This window comes from Pavona decussata, unplaced genomic scaffold, assembly GCF_977016875.1.
Source record: "Pavona decussata unplaced genomic scaffold, jaPavDecu1.1 SCAFFOLD_386, whole genome shotgun sequence".
NCBI classification, from domain to species: Eukaryota; Metazoa; Cnidaria; class Anthozoa; order Scleractinia; family Agariciidae; genus Pavona; species Pavona decussata.
In genome coordinates this window covers 1,058,217-1,078,419 of record NW_028145758.1, presented here as the reverse complement: position 1 = coordinate 1,078,419, position 20,203 = coordinate 1,058,217, and the positions used below count along the sequence as shown (strand labels likewise).

The window sequence follows — 20,203 nt, the reverse complement described above, 5'->3', positions numbered from 1 at the left end:
TAAAAGGGTTCACCTAACAGCACTGTTAGTGAAGCTGGCAAAAACAGATCAACACACTTTCATGTTTATAATGTACAATACTTGTTACAAAATCACACTACAACACATGGTAAGAAATTCTTTATTTCCTCACTTCCGAGGGAAATACATTAAGACAGCAATACGCTGTCGTGAAGCAATCCTTTGAGGTTACCATCCGTTTTTGAGCAAACTGCTCAAAGCGTCGCTTCGCTCGACATGAGAAATATCTCTGTTAATCGGTTGTATTTGACGGAAGAGATTCAGTAAAGCATTCAATCAAATGATTTTAAAACAGCGTTGGTCCAACACAAGAGATCTGAGGGTAATATTTGGCCATTGTTGAATGCATGTTACAATGTTAGGAGGTAGGCATTAAAACATTTCGGTTGTTTGAAATAGATCATTCACTATGGATCAACTCAATAGGCAAAATAATCGATGGGTATGGACCGTAGATCATTGAAGCTCCTCACGGATATAAAATGACACTAAAAGGTCGATTTAACGCCAATCGTGAATAAGGGTAATGATTAGATGACATGGGACCGAGGTGAATAGACAAAGCCGTTTCCTGAGCTGTTTCATTTACCGGTACTTTTTTGGTCTGTTGCAGTTAAAATGAACAGAAGGCTGTTCGCGCAGGAATGTCAAGGTACAGCCCTGGAACAGAGTGACTATTTAGCATCACCCTTGGTTTCATTTATTTTATTGTCAACAGATTCACTCGACACACTAACGCTCCCCTTCTCGCCTGCTCCCACACCCTCTATCTTAAGCGAGTCTTTCACGAAAGACTTCGCCTCTGATTTATCAGTCCTTACTGCCATCTTATTAATTTCGCTCGCCTCTTTCTCCTTCGTGATTTTCGCTTCGTCCTTGTTGTCTTCCTCTTGTTTGACGCGTGTTTTCCCTTCGTCCTTGCCCGGAGATGTTTGGTCGGCATCCGTGTCCGCGTTCTCCTCTTTGTCATGTTCGTTATCATCATCTTCTGCCTGACCTTGATTCTACATGGCACGACGTGGAAGCAAAACAAAGCAAACCACAAATCGCACCAAAAAAGTACAAGGTGAAAGAAAAACAAAAACGCGAAAAACGTTAGTTGGTATAAACATGCTACGCACGAGTTACATACAATTATCTGCCAGTCATCTCCTTGCCTAGCCTGTGTACAGCCGCCCCCTCCCCTCAGGAAAAAATGGGGGGGGGGGTCTCTCCCCGATTTTTCCTGAGCGGAGGGGACGGCTGTACACAGGCTACTCCTTGCCCTAGTCCCCCACACAAGTTTGTGGAGAAGTTCACGATGAGATGAAGACGGCCTTACCATAGGCCATTTCCAAGTTGCTGTAAACCTCACTGTGAAAGCGAGGCTAAGTGCAAAACTTTTCATATGAAAATTAGTTTTGTTTGCGTATGAATGAAAACTAATTTTCATAACAAAAACTTTGCACTTAGCCTCGCTTTCATAATGAGGTTCAAGGCAACTCGGAAATGGTCTATTGTACTGAGCTTTTGTGAACTCCTTTTGACATGCGATGGACCTACACAAGCCGATTTCAGTTCTGTACGATCTACTGATCCGTAGACTAGGTTCATTTCCTTGAATAATAATAATAATCTTTATTGAGATGACTTTTTCATATACAATATGGTTTTCAAAAAGGATTTTCAAGTGAATTTGGAAGGGCGATGTCCCTGAGTATTAGGGTTTGCGTGTCTTAAGAAACGGAAATGTAGATTAGCTGACAAAACGACTTGATCATAAAGAGATTAACGTTAAGGTATGACAACAGTGTCAACAAATTTGCGACGTACGGAACGATTGATTTGAAAATGCAAGGGATTTTACTTGGTCTCTGGCAATACAGACTTTGGTGTATTTCAAATCTTCGGCTAAGAATCTGCTATGTTAATGAAATGGGAGACTGCACACCATACAAAAAAGAGAGGAAAATTCAAATCTCACCTCTTTAACATCTTGGTAACATAACAAATGGTAAACCTGCAAAGGAACTGCGATTTTCAGTACAAACTGACCAATAACACGAACCCGCAATGGTGAGTGAATTCTATATACACAAGACATATATCTTATTCGATGGTTTTACATATAATACGCGCGGATATTTTGCCAGTTGCGTAATAGGAAAATACGAGCAATGAGCGAAATGTCCGCGCGTATTATATGTAAACCCATCCAATAAGAGATTGAATATTCCACTACATAAAGATTTTGCTATTTTGGCTTCGCTTTTTTGGTAAGAGTGTTGAAATACACCCGACATTTTGTCTATCAGTTTATTGCGTGTGCGAATGACGTAAATAACACAGAAAGCCATTGAAATGTCTTTGTCCGCATCCGCTCTATTGTAAACCGGTCAAACCAGGGAAGAGTTGCATAAAACTTCACAGCGGGCGTAAATGCTATCGTCAGACGTTAAAATACTTAAAGTGACTGGGCTGAAGGTCTGGCGTTAGCAGTTACATCCGACATTAAATTTTATACAACTCACCCCAGGACACTACAGGTATTACGGTCTCGTATTTTGCGCGTTCTCTTGGCCTTATTTGGTAAAATGACATAATAGTGGAATAATAAAGGGTAGTACTTGCCTTGCCATCAATGCGCACCGCAGCCTTGTAATGCCATTCTTCGTTGGTCTCTTCCCAAAACAGCTCGAACTTCTCGCAGCAAATGTCGCACTCCTAAATAGGAATAATAATGCTTTAGTGCAGGCCAATCACTAGTTACCTGAGAGTAAAAGGTAACAGATCTCCTTACCGCTTCATTCTCGGTGTCATCACTAAGAACAGGACAGCTTCCGTCTCCTCCGCTAATGTCCTTTGTTTCCTTCAAAGGGTCAGGTGAGTCTGCGGCCCCCAGAGTGACATCAAAGAATGAACTGCGAGCTGCGGAAATCATAACAGACAAGTCAGCTACACAAGTATCATAACTACAGCTGAGAATGGTGGTATTCTTCCATTCAGGCAATTGATGTCACGACTGGTAGGAGCAGCAAACATTCGTCCCACAAGTCCATTGCAAAAAAGCTCCACAAAAGCAAGAGAATACATTCCGGCTACAAATAGGTAATTAAACGCGTCAATTAAAGAGTGCTTTCCGTGGAAAGATTCCAAATTTTTGAGTAAATGACTACTATTTAAGTGGACTGCTTTGTCTGTCAAAAAACCCACGAGTGGCCGAAATGCAAAGGTAAAACACTTCAACAACAATAAGAAAAAAAGAAACTTCAAAAACAAAATAACGATTAGGATTACACTAATCCACACACACACACACAAAAAAAAAAAAAAATCATAAGTGTACATTAAGCCCGTTTTTTTTTTTTTTTTTTTTTTTTTTTGTTGTTTTTTGAAAAAGAAGGGAAAGAGACGGAGAGAATAAAAATAAATAAGAATTCCAGCGCGCAGAAAAAAAACAATTTGGGAAAAACATGCTATACAAGCTATTTTGGGGATTAGGGAAAGGGTTGTAAATCTAAATATTGTAAAACACTATAATAATATGACTAAACAGCACCTCTCTCATCAGGATCTGAAATCTCCTCAAAGTTCAGCCAATCTTTGACAATGAAATACCACATTCTGTGAAGATTTCTTCTGCTGTCCTTCTCTCGCCTGTTCTTACGGAAATGCCAGTCCAAGTGCTCGCGGTAAATCTTGGCAGCTTCACCTGGAAACCGCAGTCCACAAGAGGAACACTGTGTGCCTTCATAAAGGCTACCTATTACACCATCATGGCGCCTGTGAATTGAAGTTTAATCGGTGAATTTGAAGGAAGTGGTGTCCACGCAGTGGTAATGTTAGAAGTTTGGACACTTAAATAAAGTTTGCTGTACCCTCGTTATAACGTAACGTTTTAGCCTAGAAATCTAGATTCCTGCAAATAAGCTCTATTTTAGCATACAGATTGGACACCAGGTACAAAATGAAGTTCTGTAGCTATTTTTGGACCTAACGGAAATAACTTCTTCTTCAAAACTGAAACAATGATTTCTTTTGTCTTCTGTTTCAACCAAAACAAAAGAACGTACCGGATGCTCAATTTGTTTTGGAAAAGAAATCTGCTTTAAATATGAACTATATTTTTTTCCTACATGATAACCATTCTGCGAGCCAGATAGATTTTATTTGGAGAAACTGGGATTTTTCAAGGCCAAATAACCAGATCAAAGTATGCCGTTCTCGCAACAAATCCTTCTTCTACATTTGTATGCTTGAGATCAAGTGGATACTTTGTCAACCCACAAGAGTAAAACCAACTACGTACACAACAGGATCAATACAGTCTACCATTATCACGCAGCACTTCTGTCCATGAGAAGAATCATTATGGGGGACCAAATAGCAGCTGCACGAGAGACTCATAAAGTTACCTTTTAAGCTCCTCTGGAACAAGTTTTATCTCAGGAATGGGTTTCTTTTCCATGACTGCTGCTAGTATAGGAAGGACGGAAGAAACAGGACGAACAGAGAGGGGTTGGGGCGGTTGAACCTCTGCCGGTGGGGGTCCTGGTGAGGGTGCCGCATGTTGTGGGGATTCAATGCCTGGTTCAGGAGTCACTTTGATGATGCCAACATGCATGAGCCGCCGGAACAGATCATCTACTGCTCTCTTTTCCATCATGGTGTTTGGAGTGTGAGGTGTAACCTGTTCAGCTGTAAATATAAAAAGATATAGAAGATATTACACGGCGGCGCCAAGATATGAATTTTATTTTCAAGTGGTGAAAACAATATTTTATGAACGAGTGCAGTGAGTAACTAAAATATTGCTTTAAACATGAGAAAATAAAATTCATATCTTCAAGCCACTGTGTAATTTTCTTTTCGCTTGCCATTTTTAACCAACTGTATGCATAAACAACGGTGAAAAAGCGGGAAATGATGTAATCAATATCCTCACTAGTGAGGATATGGAAAATACTCCACTTGGGTCCCGTATGTAGTTTCATAATTATTATTTTACAAGTGGTGTATTTTCCAGTAAAACAATCCTGTCTATATAATAAAAAATAACAAACAAAGCAGGTTCATTGATACAGTGGGTGGGCTTCACTGGACTTTGTACCGTCAAATTTTACTCACTGGTTTTATTTCCTCGTGAAACCTAAACTGGAGATGACATCTCTTTCAGCTGGTGGTACATGTAACTTCTGGTGAATGTCCTTGTGGCTATATAAGTGGTGGTGATGCTTTTTTTTTTATGCAGGAAAGCACAGGAAAGCACTGCTCAATAGCTTTCAATTTAATTGCAATACTTTAAGGGAATTAATCCACTGACACAGCCATGTTTAAGTAGGAAGGGAATCTTTTCAAAATATTGAAACTTTATTTTTCTGTCAAAGTACTCCACTTACTATTCTAGTAATAATCAAGGATCAGTCCCTTGACATTACTGACAGCCCTGAATTTGGCTTAAAGTTTTAGCAAAAGCATTAGCATACCTCTGTCCTGTCTTGGCGGTGTCCTTGGTTCAGGGATGCCTTCCACAGGCTTTCCGTGCATCAACATAGGATTTGAACCACCATCTAGCCTTGGAGGACCTTCAAATCTGACAGGAGGCACCCCAGGGTCCATTGGCATAGGCCTGTCAAGTGAATGCCGATCAAGGTCCATTGGGGGCCCTCTGAAGTCGTCATTATGTCTGCCCATGTGGGGTTCATTGGGTTCAAATCTGGGGCCATCATGCCTCATTGGTGGACCTTGAGGATCCATAGGTGCAGGACCTCTATGAGGAATTCTGGTGTGCTCTTCAAACATGGGCCCCATTGGTCTGCCAGGAGCTGCATCTATTGGGGGTCCTTCCATGTCCATAGGCACTCCTAAAACAAGCAACAACAACAATCTTTATTTTCTTAATTTTTAACTATTTACAGTTGGACTGGCCCGCAGGTAGCCAATGTTAGTCTTGGGTTTAAGAGACAAAATCAATGCTCAGCTTTGCAAATTTTGTAACAGAACTGAGAAACAAATGCAACAATATGAAAAAGTTACACCACAAGTTAAACTAAAACAAACAAAAACAACATGAACATAATACTCCTAAAATCTCCTCACAAAACTAATGAAGAAATAAAGATAAAATACGTACGTAAAATATTTCATACTTTGCCTGTGCACAGAGGACTAACAAATGTCTTCAACCCTTTTTAGTGATAATGATTCTCATGATTTTCAATGATATAATATGCACTGTGTTTAAATAGCAGGATGAGCATTATTAATAGCTTGTTTGAACGTAATATTTAGAAGAGCAGTCCTAACGTGGAAGTTTAGTCCCCCCACCCTGACCCTCGGGTAAAATCATTCATTCAATTAATGAGGTAGATCTTCATCAGATCTCTATGATTTCCTGTCCAGCATTCAATTCTTCCGTTCCACCACACTCGTACTGCATCCTGTATCCTCCATGGGACAACCTTAGTAAGTGCTAACTGGCCTGCCCCAACACCATCCCTCATGTGATGGGTACCAAAACAGAATGTGCTGTGCACACTCTCAAGCCACCCTCTGGCTATGAGCTATGACCAACAAAACTTCAATTTCCCTTTCTTGACAATTCTGATATACATGTCTTCTCTTTATACATAAAATTTTGATTTGGTAGATGCTGAAGAATTCTGAAAACTTTTACTTTTGGAACTTGATTGTCACACACTTTATAACACAAAAGGATAAGGGGGTTAATTTCTAAAGAAACTGCAGTGTTGCAGTGGGGAGTAGACTTAGAGAAACAAATGTTTGGTTTATCAACAGAGTTGATAACTAAAGGTACATGTAAATTGCCCACCAGAAAGGGATTTGAGTGCTGACATTTTAAAAGTTAGTCCTTCCTCAGAGTAAATCTTATGAAGGGCTTATGCTTAAAACTGCAGCACTTGTATCTTTGAGTGCTGACATTTCAAGAGTTTGTCCTTCCTTAAAGCAAATCTTACGAATGGCTAATGTTTGAAATGGCAACAATTGAATCTCTTTACAGTGGCCAATTTACCTTTAGTTATCAACTCTGTTGATAAACAAAACATTTGTTATAACGTCAAGAAATACTTCACCTGGCCTAGGTGGTATCATGTGCCTGGGTTGATGTTCAGGGTGAAGTGGTGGCATATCTGGAGGGTGCCTCAGCTGTTCAGAATGTCGCTGAAGCTCGTACAGCTGATGCAGTTTATCCACAAGATCATGATGCTGATCGACAGTTAAATCACCAGATCGCAGTCTCCTCTCAGCCTTAAAATCAAATTGTCATTGAGTGTTACATGTAATCTCCTCTCAGCCTTAAAATCAAATTGTCATTGAGTGTTACATGTAATTTTTTAACCATTTTTATACTCCATGCAAACTTGACATTACTATTACAACTGTAACAAAACAAGGGTACTACTCTGGACATATAATTATTCGTTTTGTTGCATTATTGTCAAGTCTGTTGTGTAGCTGTTTTACACTTTACCAAGTCTACATTGTTGTTGTACATTGTGCTCTTTCTGATGCATTATACATGGTGTAGCACTTGCATCTTGACTTTCAGCAAGCTTTGACATGAACAATACAGTGTATGTACAACCCTCACAAGTGTGGTCCTTCTGGCCAATAATTATTTATTTCTCAAGAAATCAGTCCAGCAATGAACTCCTTAAATTCTTGACTCGAAACTCAAAATACCAGCCTCAAAAGTCTCTAAACTTGACTCAATTCTTGAAAATGGACTGTCAACTCACATTTGAGCAGTCCTGTACATTAATCCCCCCACCCCCCAAAAAAAGGTACTGAAATTTTGTGGATAAAATCCTGTCAAGTTTGACTTTAAAATGAAGGCTTTTGGGGAATACTTTCCTAAAGTGCTGTTAGTGTTAATTTCATATTACAAGTTGTAATTTACAAAACATAATGTGGGTATTCTAAAGAGAAGCTGATCACTCTTGAGAGAGAAAGGATCCAAATACAGTTTTAGCAAAGGGCAAAGTCCTTTGTCTTGTATAAAAGTCGGTCTCATTATAGTGTTAAACATTTGTAGGGTAATACATTGTCACTGTGTACAGCATTAAAGCCATTTAAGACAAGACTGTTATGGAAGGGGGTGCTCCTCTATATATGAATACTTACCCTTCTCATAATTTCATTCTCGCGATCCAACTGAAGCTCACGGGGAATTTCAAATGCAGGTGTCCACTCTCCATGGTGTTCAACAGGTGGTGCATGTGTTCCAAATTCACCCATTGCACCATGTGGTGGAGGGCCAAAGTCAGGATGAAAATGACCATCGGCATGAGCAGGGAACGGCGGCTCACCCCTGTCTAAAGGATGTAACATGGGCGGAGGAGTCATTCTTCCTGTATTTGGAGATGCTCCCTTTCTGTTCCGCAGTTCATTTATCTCCATATCTGAGAGCAAAGGTCTTGGTTTCTTTGGAAGAGGCTCTCCTACTGGCTGTTCTCTTGGATCATTATGAAAAGCAGGGGGATTATGTGGTTCCCTTGGAAGAAAACGCTTTTCCTCTCTCATTCTAAACTCAGGATCTTGGTGAATCTCGGCCCTAGAAAACGGTGGTTCAATATGTTCCCTGTTTTCAATTCTATCTCTCTCATGTCCTGCATGTGCATGCCTTGGTCTCTTTTCAGCAATTCCTGGGCTTCTAGCTCTAACAATTTCATCATGATCACTTCCTCTTACGTACACAGTCTGACCTCTCCTCCATTTGCCGCGGCGCAGAGGAGGCTCATCGTGTGGCATAAAACCCTCATTTCTGTGTTCTACATCACTGTTCCAGTCCTCCCTAAAAGGTGATGAATCAACTGGTCTGTCAACAGTATGTCTGGAGTCTGGTTGTTCCACCCTTCTCGCAAACCGTTGATCATTTTCAAATCGTTCAATAGCAGGGTCTCTGTTCCTGTCATGACCTCTGCCCCTCCCACCCCTCCCTTTCTCTTTTTGTCTTTCAGCAGATCTTCGCCTCCCCTTGCGTGATTTTCCCCTGCCACCAAGTGTCTTTGGAACTGGAGGCTCATCTGAAATGTTCTCAAAACCTGCAGAGTGACTTGACCAGTCACCAGAGTTGCGCCTTCTTTGGTTATGCTTTGGTTTGGGCTCCCTGTGAACATCACCATACTTTGGGCTGCCTGTTACCTTTCTAGCAAGATTAGTTGTTGACTGGACTGGATTTTCCACAAAAGTCATGTGCTGAATATTCCTAATTTCATCCTTTTTACCTAATTCTGAGTCTGGCTGTGAGATAAGAAATTGCTCTGGAGGTCTGCCAAGTGTCTGTTCAAATTGACGACTGTTATTGATAGGTAAAGGTAAACTGTTATTGCTTTCAGTAAGCGTCCTTTCTTTATCAATCTCAGGTCTACATGGCATTACACCTCCCACCATAACTGGTCTTGATTCTTGGATATGATCAGGTTCTTGTTCACTGCGACGAAGACGTGGATCTCGACTGTTAAATGTCTTCTGAACACTTTCTGTTGGTTCTGCTTTGGTTGACACTGGTACATTACCAGCTGACTTGGGTGGCTGTTAGAAGATAGCAAAGTGGTACAGAAATAAAAGTTACTTTAATTTTTATTGCCAGATTACTTCAATAAATGTCCCCTCTAGATTAACCAATCCCTCAAATCAACATCTCCTATTAGGTGGTCGATTATTATATTAGCATCCCCTTGATGAATCCAGTTTTTTTCTAAATACCACAGAACTTTTATTAAAACTATGGCACTCTACAAGCTACGAAGAGTCTACACTCGTTTTTTTTTTTTACCACTTACCATTGTGAGTGCAATTCAATATAATTTTATTTAATGAGCCCCTGAAAGTTAAAACCTCGATCATAACTTGAGTTTCTGCACAAAAACAATGATAAATAACTGACAGATACCACATACATGTCATTCTCTAAGAACATACTTGAATATAACTTTTGGACTGTGGGGGCCAAAATTATCATAACTTGTGTTGATTTTGCAACTGTATAACTACAGTAATTACTGATTACAGAGTTCCCTGGAAATCAAATTCAAATCACTGGATTAAAGAATTGCATACCCCATTACTGGTTACAGGGTCTGGATCGTCAGTCGTCAGTCGCAGATGAAGAATGTCCTGCTGTTGTTGTTGAAGAAGCAGCTTCCGTTCTTGTTGCTGTTTCTTGAGCAAAAGATCCCTCTTCATCTGATGCTCCTGAATCTCAAGTTCAGTCAGTTTCAGCTGCTCCTGCTGTAACCTCTCCAGTTCAACTAGACGTTGGTGATGACCCTCAACAATCTGGTGTTCCTGTGGTGTTGATATCTCCGCTGTCAATGAGGAAACTCCACCGCTGTTCTCCGCCTGTGTAAAGTTCATATATTGACATCATAATATCCTTCCTTGGTTAAACATTTGCAAATTGCAAAATGAACAAAACGAATGAAAGATAAATTGCTGATTCTCATGATCTCCTCGCTTAGTCATGACTGATACTACAAGAGTGTTCCAGCCCCCAAGTACATGCATGTGTAACAAATACAGTCATATGCACTCGATTGAATAACGATTGTTATGTAAAATGTATAAACCATGTACAAAAAGACCCAAAAGCTTTCTGGGAAGCATTAGGCATACAACCTCATTTGCATTCTTCATGTTCGAAAATAAAAGCAAAAAAAGAAAAGAAAAGCATGGTTAGTAAAGCTTAAAATTTGCATATTTCTCGCAAACAAGGAGAGGAAAATACCATTATGAAAGATCGCGCCCATTGAAACTGGTTGCCTGAAAAATGTGGGGTATGCACAAAGCATACCACTGCTGGCAGTCTCTTTTGAATGAATCCTTAAGAGTGTTTGTTTCTTTGCTTACACAAGGAGGAGTTTAGTTAAGGAAATGTTAGCAGTGCCATTTCAAAGCGACGTATTACAATAATAACATTGAATACAGTTGATTTAGAATCACTTTATTCAAAATTTTCTCTTCCAATCTAGGAATCTTGCTGCCATGCCAAGTCAACTGTAGTTGCATTCCACAAGTTTTCACTTGAACAACACCCATTGCTGTGATTGACGTCCAAAATGAAACGCTTTTCCATATAACAAACGACATTTTTCAATGATTTTTCAATGATGATTTCTATTGGAAATATTCACATGCTAATTAGATCACTCTGTAATTCCATCAGGTCACATTGTTTACGATTCACATTTTGCACAGGAGAACATTTTTTCAGTTGAGTGTAGATGATGCATAAGTGATTTACCTTTTTCAGAAACTTGGGGTTTACGTGTATAGATGGGCTTGGTGGAGGTATGGAGGGAATGGGCCAACCTGGATCATGTTTATTTACAGCAACATCTAAATCATACAACAGCTTAGCTGGAAAGTATGGCGACCAGGTGTGACGAAGCTTGTAAAGATCACGGCGAGTCTTCTCATCTGCCTAAAGACCAAAATAAAATGGAAAAGCTTAGTTGTTTTGGAAAGTCAAGCTCTTACTACAGTACCGTGCAAATGTAAGTTGACAGTCTCGACTCGAAACTCGATCCTCGATCCTCGAAGCTATCGAGAATTGAGTATCGAGGTTCGAGGCTCGAGTTTCGAGTATCGAGTATCGAGACACTCGAAGAATTTTTCGAGGATCTCGATGGCAGATTTCGAGGAAATGATTAATTTCTTGACCCTCAAACAATAAGAGATAACAAAAGCCATTTTCGTATGGCACTTGCATGTAGTCTTTTCCTAGTTTGGTCGAAAGTTGAAGTAAATCAAATCAGCGGCAGTATAAAGTGTTCGATAAATCTGTTGCGGCGCGTTTCTTTCTTCCGCGTATTATTTTTTAAAACACATCCGTTCGCGTTGTTGTGAAATTACATGCTTAAATTTTTCATATGCTTCACCAATTCTTTTTAATCAAACTTCCAACTCAATGAAGCGAACTAAACTACAAGATTAATTGCGGCTTTTTCGCAGAATGTAACAAGATCCCTTCTGAAATTCGTTTGCTGCGCAAGCAATACGCCGCAAGATTATACTTGATTGTACTTGAATCTTTCGAATGAAAACTTTGAAAAAAGCATTTCCTTATTTAAAAACACACAACATTTACAGTAGAATTCGGCAAGGAGCCAGGGAAACTTCAACGTGGCCGTTCGCTTGCCTTAGAGCAGACTTTGAAAACCACCGAATGTTTACATCTTGCGTAGCGTTACAAATTTGCATAAATATTACCGAAATAATCTCAAAAAGCAATGTCACGTTTTCTTCATTTTCTATCAACTGCAGATTTCGGATTGTAACCGTCTCTTCCTCTGACAGATGACTGGATTACTTGTTCACTAAACCCAGTTTTAACAGTGAAGGAAGCAAAACTAAAAGATTGCGACTTTTTCGGCCGCTGTTTCACAAGCTGAGAATGGAAATACGCGCGATCGCTTTTAACCTTGCTAAACCAGTACGCTGCACATAATTATGCTTGATTGTACTGAAAACTTTCGAATCAAAACTTCGAAAACAGTATTTCCTTGATTTAAAACACAACACTTTCGGTTGTAATCGACAAGGAACCGAGAAAATGCTTGAAGAGCGAACTCTCTCTAGCTCGAGCATACACGTGCGCACATCGCTCCAACAAAACGCAAACACATGCAGTTGGCTGTCTCTGCAGAGTTGGAACTGTGGCCTCGGATAAGACGTGTGAACAACTAATCACGCGAAAAGTTCTTTGTTTCCCTGTCTCGAAACTCGATGCACTCGACTCGATACTCGATGCACTCGACTCGAGCCTCGATACTCGAAGCTTTCGAGTTTCGAGGATCGAGGATCGAGTCTCGAAGTTCGAGTTTAGAGGGACTGTCAACTTACATTTGCACGGTACTGTATTTGTAGGGTGTGTGTGTGGGGAGGGAGGAAGGAAACTATGTTGTAGTTCAATTTTATCCTTGCTGCATCATACAGTACCGCCTAGAACTATAGACCCATTTGCCGCGTCATTGCCGCGGGACCTACTCGCGGGTTTCCCTCAGTATTCCCGCAGTAGGACATTTTTTTTCCTCGGTTCGGTTGCAGTATGGCTCCAAAGTTGCCGCGGGAAAGTTCACCTAGGTAAAACCTCGGTAAAGAAAAGACGCGGTAGAATTTGAATACGCTTTTGTCTCCTTTGCTTTGTGTTTTGGTGCGTCAGCTTCTAATGGCAAAATCTAGGAATGACGATCATGTGCGATACACATACGATTCTCGGCCCTTGAAGGCTTGAACCATTTGAAGAAAATGAGAATCCGTTTTCGAGTATCCGACCACATTTGAAAAATCCTTCGAGGAAGATTCTGATTTAATATCTCAAAACTCGGTATACCCAAAATATTTGAAGACTTCTTGTGGACAATGCGCAATATTCACTATCGAAGCTTCGAAGCGTGCAGATTTGCTCAAGGAAAAACAAGCAAACTTGAATTTTCGACACAGTCTGTGGAGTTCCGTTTGTAGGACCTTTTAAAATCATTTATAGATTGAAAACAAATAATATTTCGGGATGTTTTGTGAACTACCCAACGCCATTTTGACTTCAAATTACTCCTTCGATTAAGCACCGATTCTTCGCACCTCGAACACTTACAGTATAAATGTCTTCACTCACGCTAACGCTTATTTTAGAAATGCAACCAGTCCCCATTGTTCTTTCCCGCGGCACGCCTCATCTTTTCGCCCGCGGCAAATTTACCGCGGCACACTGTACCTCGTCTTCACCGCGGAACGACCGTGTTTTCACCTAGGTGGACGCGCGGCCACTACCCGCGGTAAAGACGAGGTATGCCCTAGTCCCGATGGGTCAATAGTTCCAGGCGGTACTGTAGATTACCATATGCACACAAAAGCAGAGGAAAATAGTCAAATTTAACCACAACACCTTTACATTTCTAGCAGAGTGCTTACAATATGAAGCTTATGATTTGAGTATTGGTACAAGACTGGTACTTTTGCAACTGAAGTTACTTTAAATTTATTACTAACACTAACTTCATAGTTGAATATGAAGGTAATCAAAAGAATTAAGAAGTACATGAATTATTAAGAATGTACCTTTTCAAATACACAAGTGAATGTTTCCTCTAAGATTTCAGCCACAAGGTGAAGATAGTTCCCTCCAACATTCTTGACAATGGAGTCGAGGAGATAAAGGGATGGCAGTTTGTACTGTTGCTGGACCTGTGACACAGACAGCAGAAAATAATTAAATGCCGTTCACTATTGGGGCATGAAGGGGTAATTTACTTGACTGGACCAGGAAGTGATTGCTTTGTTAACAATGCAATTCATGTTAGTCCTTCAAGGGACTACTAATTGAAGGGCTTGGGGTAATACTGACCAATAGCGCATTTCAGATCAAGTTTTGTTGTGTAAGCTCAGATTCACAGGAGTTTTTATATGTGACCTTGAGTTTCTTCAAGAAAATTGCTTCAATGTTTTATCCGCTGCTTTGTGACAGAAATGGAAATCTTGCCTATAATCATAGGTTTTTACCGCACAGGAAGTGTAAAACAGCAGATAAAACATTGAAGCAACGTTTCCGGAAGGCATTCAAGGCCACATGCAAAAACTGTGGTGAATCTGACTTGAAGCAACAAAAAACAATATAAATTCACTATAAGTTGGTTACACCCCAAGCCCCTCAATTACCCAAAAATAGCCTTCATTGAGTTTAATCGCAAAACTATTCCCTTGTGGAATAACATAGTATAAATTTAGCAAGCATTTTTTTTCTATTTTAGTATCACCCTGAAGATGAATGCATAGTCAAAAACATTAAGTGTTCTTTACAATAATTATAACCATCAAGTCTCTCATAGTGACCACTCCTAGTAAGCGACCACCTCCCATAAGCGACCACTTTGTAAACAACTGTTTTGTTTCTCAGTTAAATACTGTTTCAAGAGCTCTCTCGTAAGCAACCACCTCTCAAATTTCTTAAGAAACCGCGACCACTTTTTAGGCAAGAAATTTGGCATATTCTTTTGTTTTCTGTTTCTGGTAGGCGACCACCCAACATAATCACATATGATCATTAGTAAATCATTACTCAGACGTGGCAAAAGTTCAAATGTTAATGATGCTACCCTGGACTGCTGACAGATAATAACAATTTACAGACAGAGAAGATGGCTACAATTATATCTGTAGGTTAGCAGGAATTGTTACAGTGATGTCTTCCAAAATGTTATACAAAGTTTCAGGTGATTTTAATTAACATGAGACACATTGACAAGTACTGTACACTCTACTGTACTTTTCTCAAAACTTGTTGCATGTGAAAAAATTAAATAAATTAGTTTGCATTTGCCTAATTTCAGCTGATAAGGTAATATTTTTATGTAATTAATTGATCAATACAGCATTAGGCTTATTTTGTTTATCTTTCCTGCAAGCAACCACTTTGTCATTCCCCAAGGGTGGTTGCTTAAACACGGAGCGATCCTATAAGACCAGGCTGAACGGTTCAGACTGTCAATCAAAAATCCAAAACGTGCGTATCGGATTGGTTGATTACCAAAAATCTTATTTTAGCACGTTCAAGTTCCCGCAACTTCAATTCGAAAGGACGTGACGAGTTTGCGGAAAAGCTGTTTTAGTTCGAATTATTTTGTTCAAAATCAATCCAACGAATATGGCTACAGGAGAAGAATTTAGAAAGTTAAGTTATCCGTCTATTTTGAGATCGGAAATTCATTTAACGGCTGATAAAATCTCATCCTTTCGAGATATTTCCGAAATGATTAGGATAAAGTTCGTAAACAAACTCTGTCTCGAAATAGGTTGTTCTTCTGAAACCGGCTTCCGAAATGGAATCGCTTCGATCCTTTGTGTCGTTTAGTGGGGGAGAGATAAGTAAAGACACAAAGTCGCGGAAACGAAGCCTAAAAGAAACAACGGAGCGGGAAACGGAGGAGAAAAGTGAAGTGTCTCAAGCGGCGAGTGATCGCACGCAAGACGACGGAGCTGATAATCCTTTTGAAGCCGGCCTCTCTATTGCTTACTGTATATAATAAAACTTAGAATATATTAGGTACTGGCTAATTTTAATAATGATGTGAGAGCCATTGCCATTATCATTCCATCCATAAGATACATGAGAGCAACATCGGGTCGTGTTTCGTTTATATCTTTGGTGATTTGTCGAATTAGCAAATTATTCAAATATGCATGATCAGGTACGAAATGTGTTTAGATGTTTTTATTTTTGACTTGTGCATAAAAGTTTAGAATTTATTGCTGCCACTTCCAGCGGATTAGTAGAGTTGGTTTTCACGTACGTGATCGATAGATACACAAGCGGTAATAAACTTGAACCCGACATGACGACTCGAGCGGCCGTTTAGCGGAAAACATTTGCTAAATTTTGAAAATCCTGCCAGTTTTGGCAAACAACACAAACTCGTTTTGGTTATCGGCATGTTCAGATGGAGGGTTACAGATGTCCAGTTCGTCACAGGCTTCAGTTTATAATGGTTTCGATCTTTGTACTGTGTATTTGAAAGAAGGATTTGGAATTTCGAGGTAAGTTTCGATTGCGGCAACGAAACTTGATTATTTCCGTTATTATCCTTAATCTCGCTAATTGCTGGTGTTTTACAAGATATATAGTTAGCGTTTAGCTTATTTTTATTGATAAATCGATTCCCTCTTCGATTTTACAAACGATAGTTCCTCTCTCTTTTTTCCTCGACCGTTACCGACGTCATCCACCATTATACTGATCCGTTTGGAAGCCAACAAAGCGCTTCAAAGGGGCGTGTCCTTCCCTTTTATAGGATCGCTCCGTGTTTAAGAGAGAGTTGTTTGTTAACCTTTTAAAAGTTTTGACATTGTTACAAGCAAAAAATGTTTAACCCACTGATCACCAGCAGTTTCAGGAGGTTTTCCGAAATTCGGCCAAATTTGCAAAGTGGTTATTTCCAACCCCATGTGCAGTAAAAATACACAACTTACACGGCAAAAAAAAAATCAACACCTAAAATACACTAGTTGCCAATTAAAAATTTTCCAAAAAACAAACTTGAAAGTAAAAATTTCCCAAATTTTGATGAAATTTGATCCTCAAACGCGATCATGCACGAAATTGCGGCTGGTTTTGGCCAGCACAGTGATCAAGGGGAAAGTGGATTTTCGGGTGAAGAGATGCACAAAAACAAATAACAAGCTAACAGCATTTTACATTCACCTTAGCAAATACAAATAAACACAATAAAAACAATGTCATGAGTGTAGGTTTGGGGATTGAGATGGTACATTCAGTAAAAAGTTTTGTAATAATACTGGCTGTTTTTAGGTGTAAGGTTTTAGTGTTTGCTGCCTAGAGGCGTGAAAAATATAAAATTATACTGACTCAGAAAAAAAACTTTAATTACATTTGATAATTTAAACATTAAGCTTCTAAGAAATATTGCCACAAATGCAAGTACTGTTTACAACAGCTTAATAAAATACTCAGTTAAAATACAGGAACATCTATCCACTATTTCGCTAACGCTGCATTATAACTGCATATATAAAGACTTTAAATACACGAAGGTAATTAAGCTTTAAAGTAAAAATCGATTACCCTAAATGTAATATTTTTATCATTCAGAAAGTGGCGTTGAACTGTTTATGTAATACATAGGAAGAGATTGATTTAAACACGTACCTGGCTGATGCGGTTTGCGATCAGCTTTGTTATACTAGACCCAAACTGGCTGTTTTCTTCCGCTAACATGGTCAGCACATTAATGAGCGGTTTAGAATTAAATGTCAAGTCTTCCAGAGATGATTCATAGTCTTCACGGATAGATTCTTCTCCAGAGTCCATTTAGGCGACAAAATAACGTAAAGGTAAGAGGACAAAGGCAAAAATTAACACATTTATAACGCGGAAAAGTGGACGAGAAAATTCAAGATGGCGGTTCAAACGTTCAGCCTCGTTTTGAATCTTTTGCTTATCAAAGCACTGTGGGTAAAAAAACATGGCTCCGCCCCAGTCTTTCGACCGCGCTCTCAAAGTACCTCAGTGGCTAGTGGGCAGGGCATGCATACCGTAGAGTTTTTAACTCTAAAAGCCGTTTCCAATATTATTTTCCCTCTTCAATCTTTTTGGACAGACTTCTCGCGTCGTTCGTCGTTCGTCGCTCGCTGTCGTAAGTTCGTTAACCACTTTCGCGACTTCTCCCCTTAAAGTGCACCTAACAGCACATCTTTTTATTCGGCGAAATAAATCTACTTTCTTTCTAAACTGTTCCAGCGAAAAAAATTTTTGAATTGGTTGAATCCTCGATTTTCTATGCGCTTTTGAAGTTGGGACTGTGTTGTTGCATTACCGCGTTTTAGGAAGCCTGGGACGAGCGCTGGTTATAACGTCACGCCAGGGACCACGCGATATCGATTGCGTCTCTTTTCGGGTTTATTTCTTTGCGATTTACTCCACATAGTCCGTTTCAGAACGTGTTCGTCTTCTTCTTTACGGTTATCAGAAGAGTCCAAGAAGCCCGAGGAGTCCGAAGATTCTGAGGAGATCGAGGAGGATTTAGAAGATTTGGATGACTCCGAAATGAATCCTCGAAGAAGACCTCGTGCCGACCCGGAATGAACAGCCAGATACGAAACACTTTACATTGTTTCATCAGCAATACTTCTTTTTCTAAACACTACAAGTGTTAAGCTTTCGAAAGAGACCAAAATGAAACCATTTGGAGAGGAATTCACAAATATATGAAATTTCGAGTGTGATAGTTCTGTTTGTTGTGAATAAATTTTGCGTTCGCGAGGTGCGGACACAAACAGCGCGCTTGGCGATTTCTTTTACAATTTCCATTCTACTTCGCTAACACTGTTTGATCTGTATACTAGAACATTTCAGTTGATTGCTGGATGCCTTAATTTTACTGTGCGAAACGAATGAAAGTCAAAATAATTTTTCGAAGTTATGAAGTATTAAGCTTAAGCGCTTGTCGAAAATTCGCCTGCAGCGACATTTCCTCTGATGTTTTGAAGCTTAAAAACGTTTTTTTTTTTAATACTGCACATCAGCAATACATCCTTTTCTAAATACTGCAATTGTTAAGCTTTCGAAAGAGACCAAAATGAAACGATTTGGACACGAATTCGCAGATATGAATTTTCGAGTGTGATAGTTCTGTTTGTTGTGAATTAATTTTGCGTTCGCGGCAAGGGACGGACACAAAAAGTGCGCTCTGCGATTTCTTTTACAATTTCGATTCTACTTCGCTAAGACTGTTTGATCTGTATACTAGAACAGTTTAGTTATTTACTGGTTGATTTCTATTTACTCGGCGAAAGGAATTGTAGTCAAAATAATACTTCAAAGTTACGAAGTCCCTAAGCGCTTTCGAAAAATTCGCCCGTTGTGACATTTCCTCTCGTGTTTACAAGGTTAAAAGCAATTTTCTTTTATACATCGCATCATGAATGTTGCTTTTTCTATCCAGTACATGTCTGAAGCTTTCGAAAGAGACCAAAATGACACCATTTGAACACGAATTCGCAGAGATATGAATTTTCGAGTGTGATAATCATGTTTCTTCTGAATTAATTTTGCTTTAGCGAGGCGCGGACACAAACAACGCGCTCGGCGATTTCTGTTATAATTCCGATTGTACTTCGCTAACACTGTTTGATCTGAATACTAGAACAATTTAGTTAATTGCTGGATGCTTTCTTTTTACTCTGCCAAGCGAATTGAAGCCAAAATAATTTTTCAAAGTTATGAAGTCTTTAAGCGCTTTCCAAAAATTCGACCGCAGCGACATTTCCTCTGATGTTTTGAGGCTTAAAAACGTTTTTTTTAATATATAGCCCATCAGCAATACATCTTTTTCTAAACACTGTAAGTGTCTTAAGACCTATAGAAACGAAAGTAAGACGAAAGGATCGAATGAAGGGAAGAAATTGGTTTCACAACATTGGAAAATATACAAAGAATCGAAGATTTTCTCACCTTCCCGATTGCTTCGGTCAGACTGAGGCACATCGACTGGGGCTCCAACGGCATGAATTGTTGGCCAGACAGTGAATTCCATCTCATATTTTATTAAATTTGGCCAGGATGGTTTTACTTGGCCAGGTAAATTGTGGACCTGTCTTGTGAAACAGTCCTTCTCAAAATGAGCGGAGCAAATGTGAGAATATTCGGTCGGTTCCCACTTCACACGCT

General features: G+C 39.5%; 1 protein-coding gene across 1 annotated transcript; it reads right to left on the bottom strand.

Moving 5' to 3' along the window:
• Nucleotides 1-105: 105 nt before the first annotated feature.
• LOC146451519 (uncharacterized) lies at nt 106-17,955 on the bottom strand. Its single transcript, XM_085098794.1, has 13 exons — nt 17,684-17,955; nt 14,083-14,208; nt 11,267-11,446; nt 10,084-10,365; nt 8,146-9,555; nt 7,095-7,269; nt 5,487-5,864; nt 4,416-4,698; nt 3,560-3,783; nt 2,801-2,928; nt 2,632-2,724; nt 1,985-2,020; nt 106-1,025 (listed from the first exon to the last, which is right to left on the bottom strand). Exons 1-13 carry the CDS (start codon nt 17,843-17,845, stop codon nt 696-698), a joined length of 3,807 nt encoding a protein of 1,268 aa, XP_084954920.1. The 5' UTR covers nt 17,846-17,955; the 3' UTR covers nt 106-695.
• Between the last annotated feature and the right edge of the window lie 2,248 nt (nt 17,956-20,203).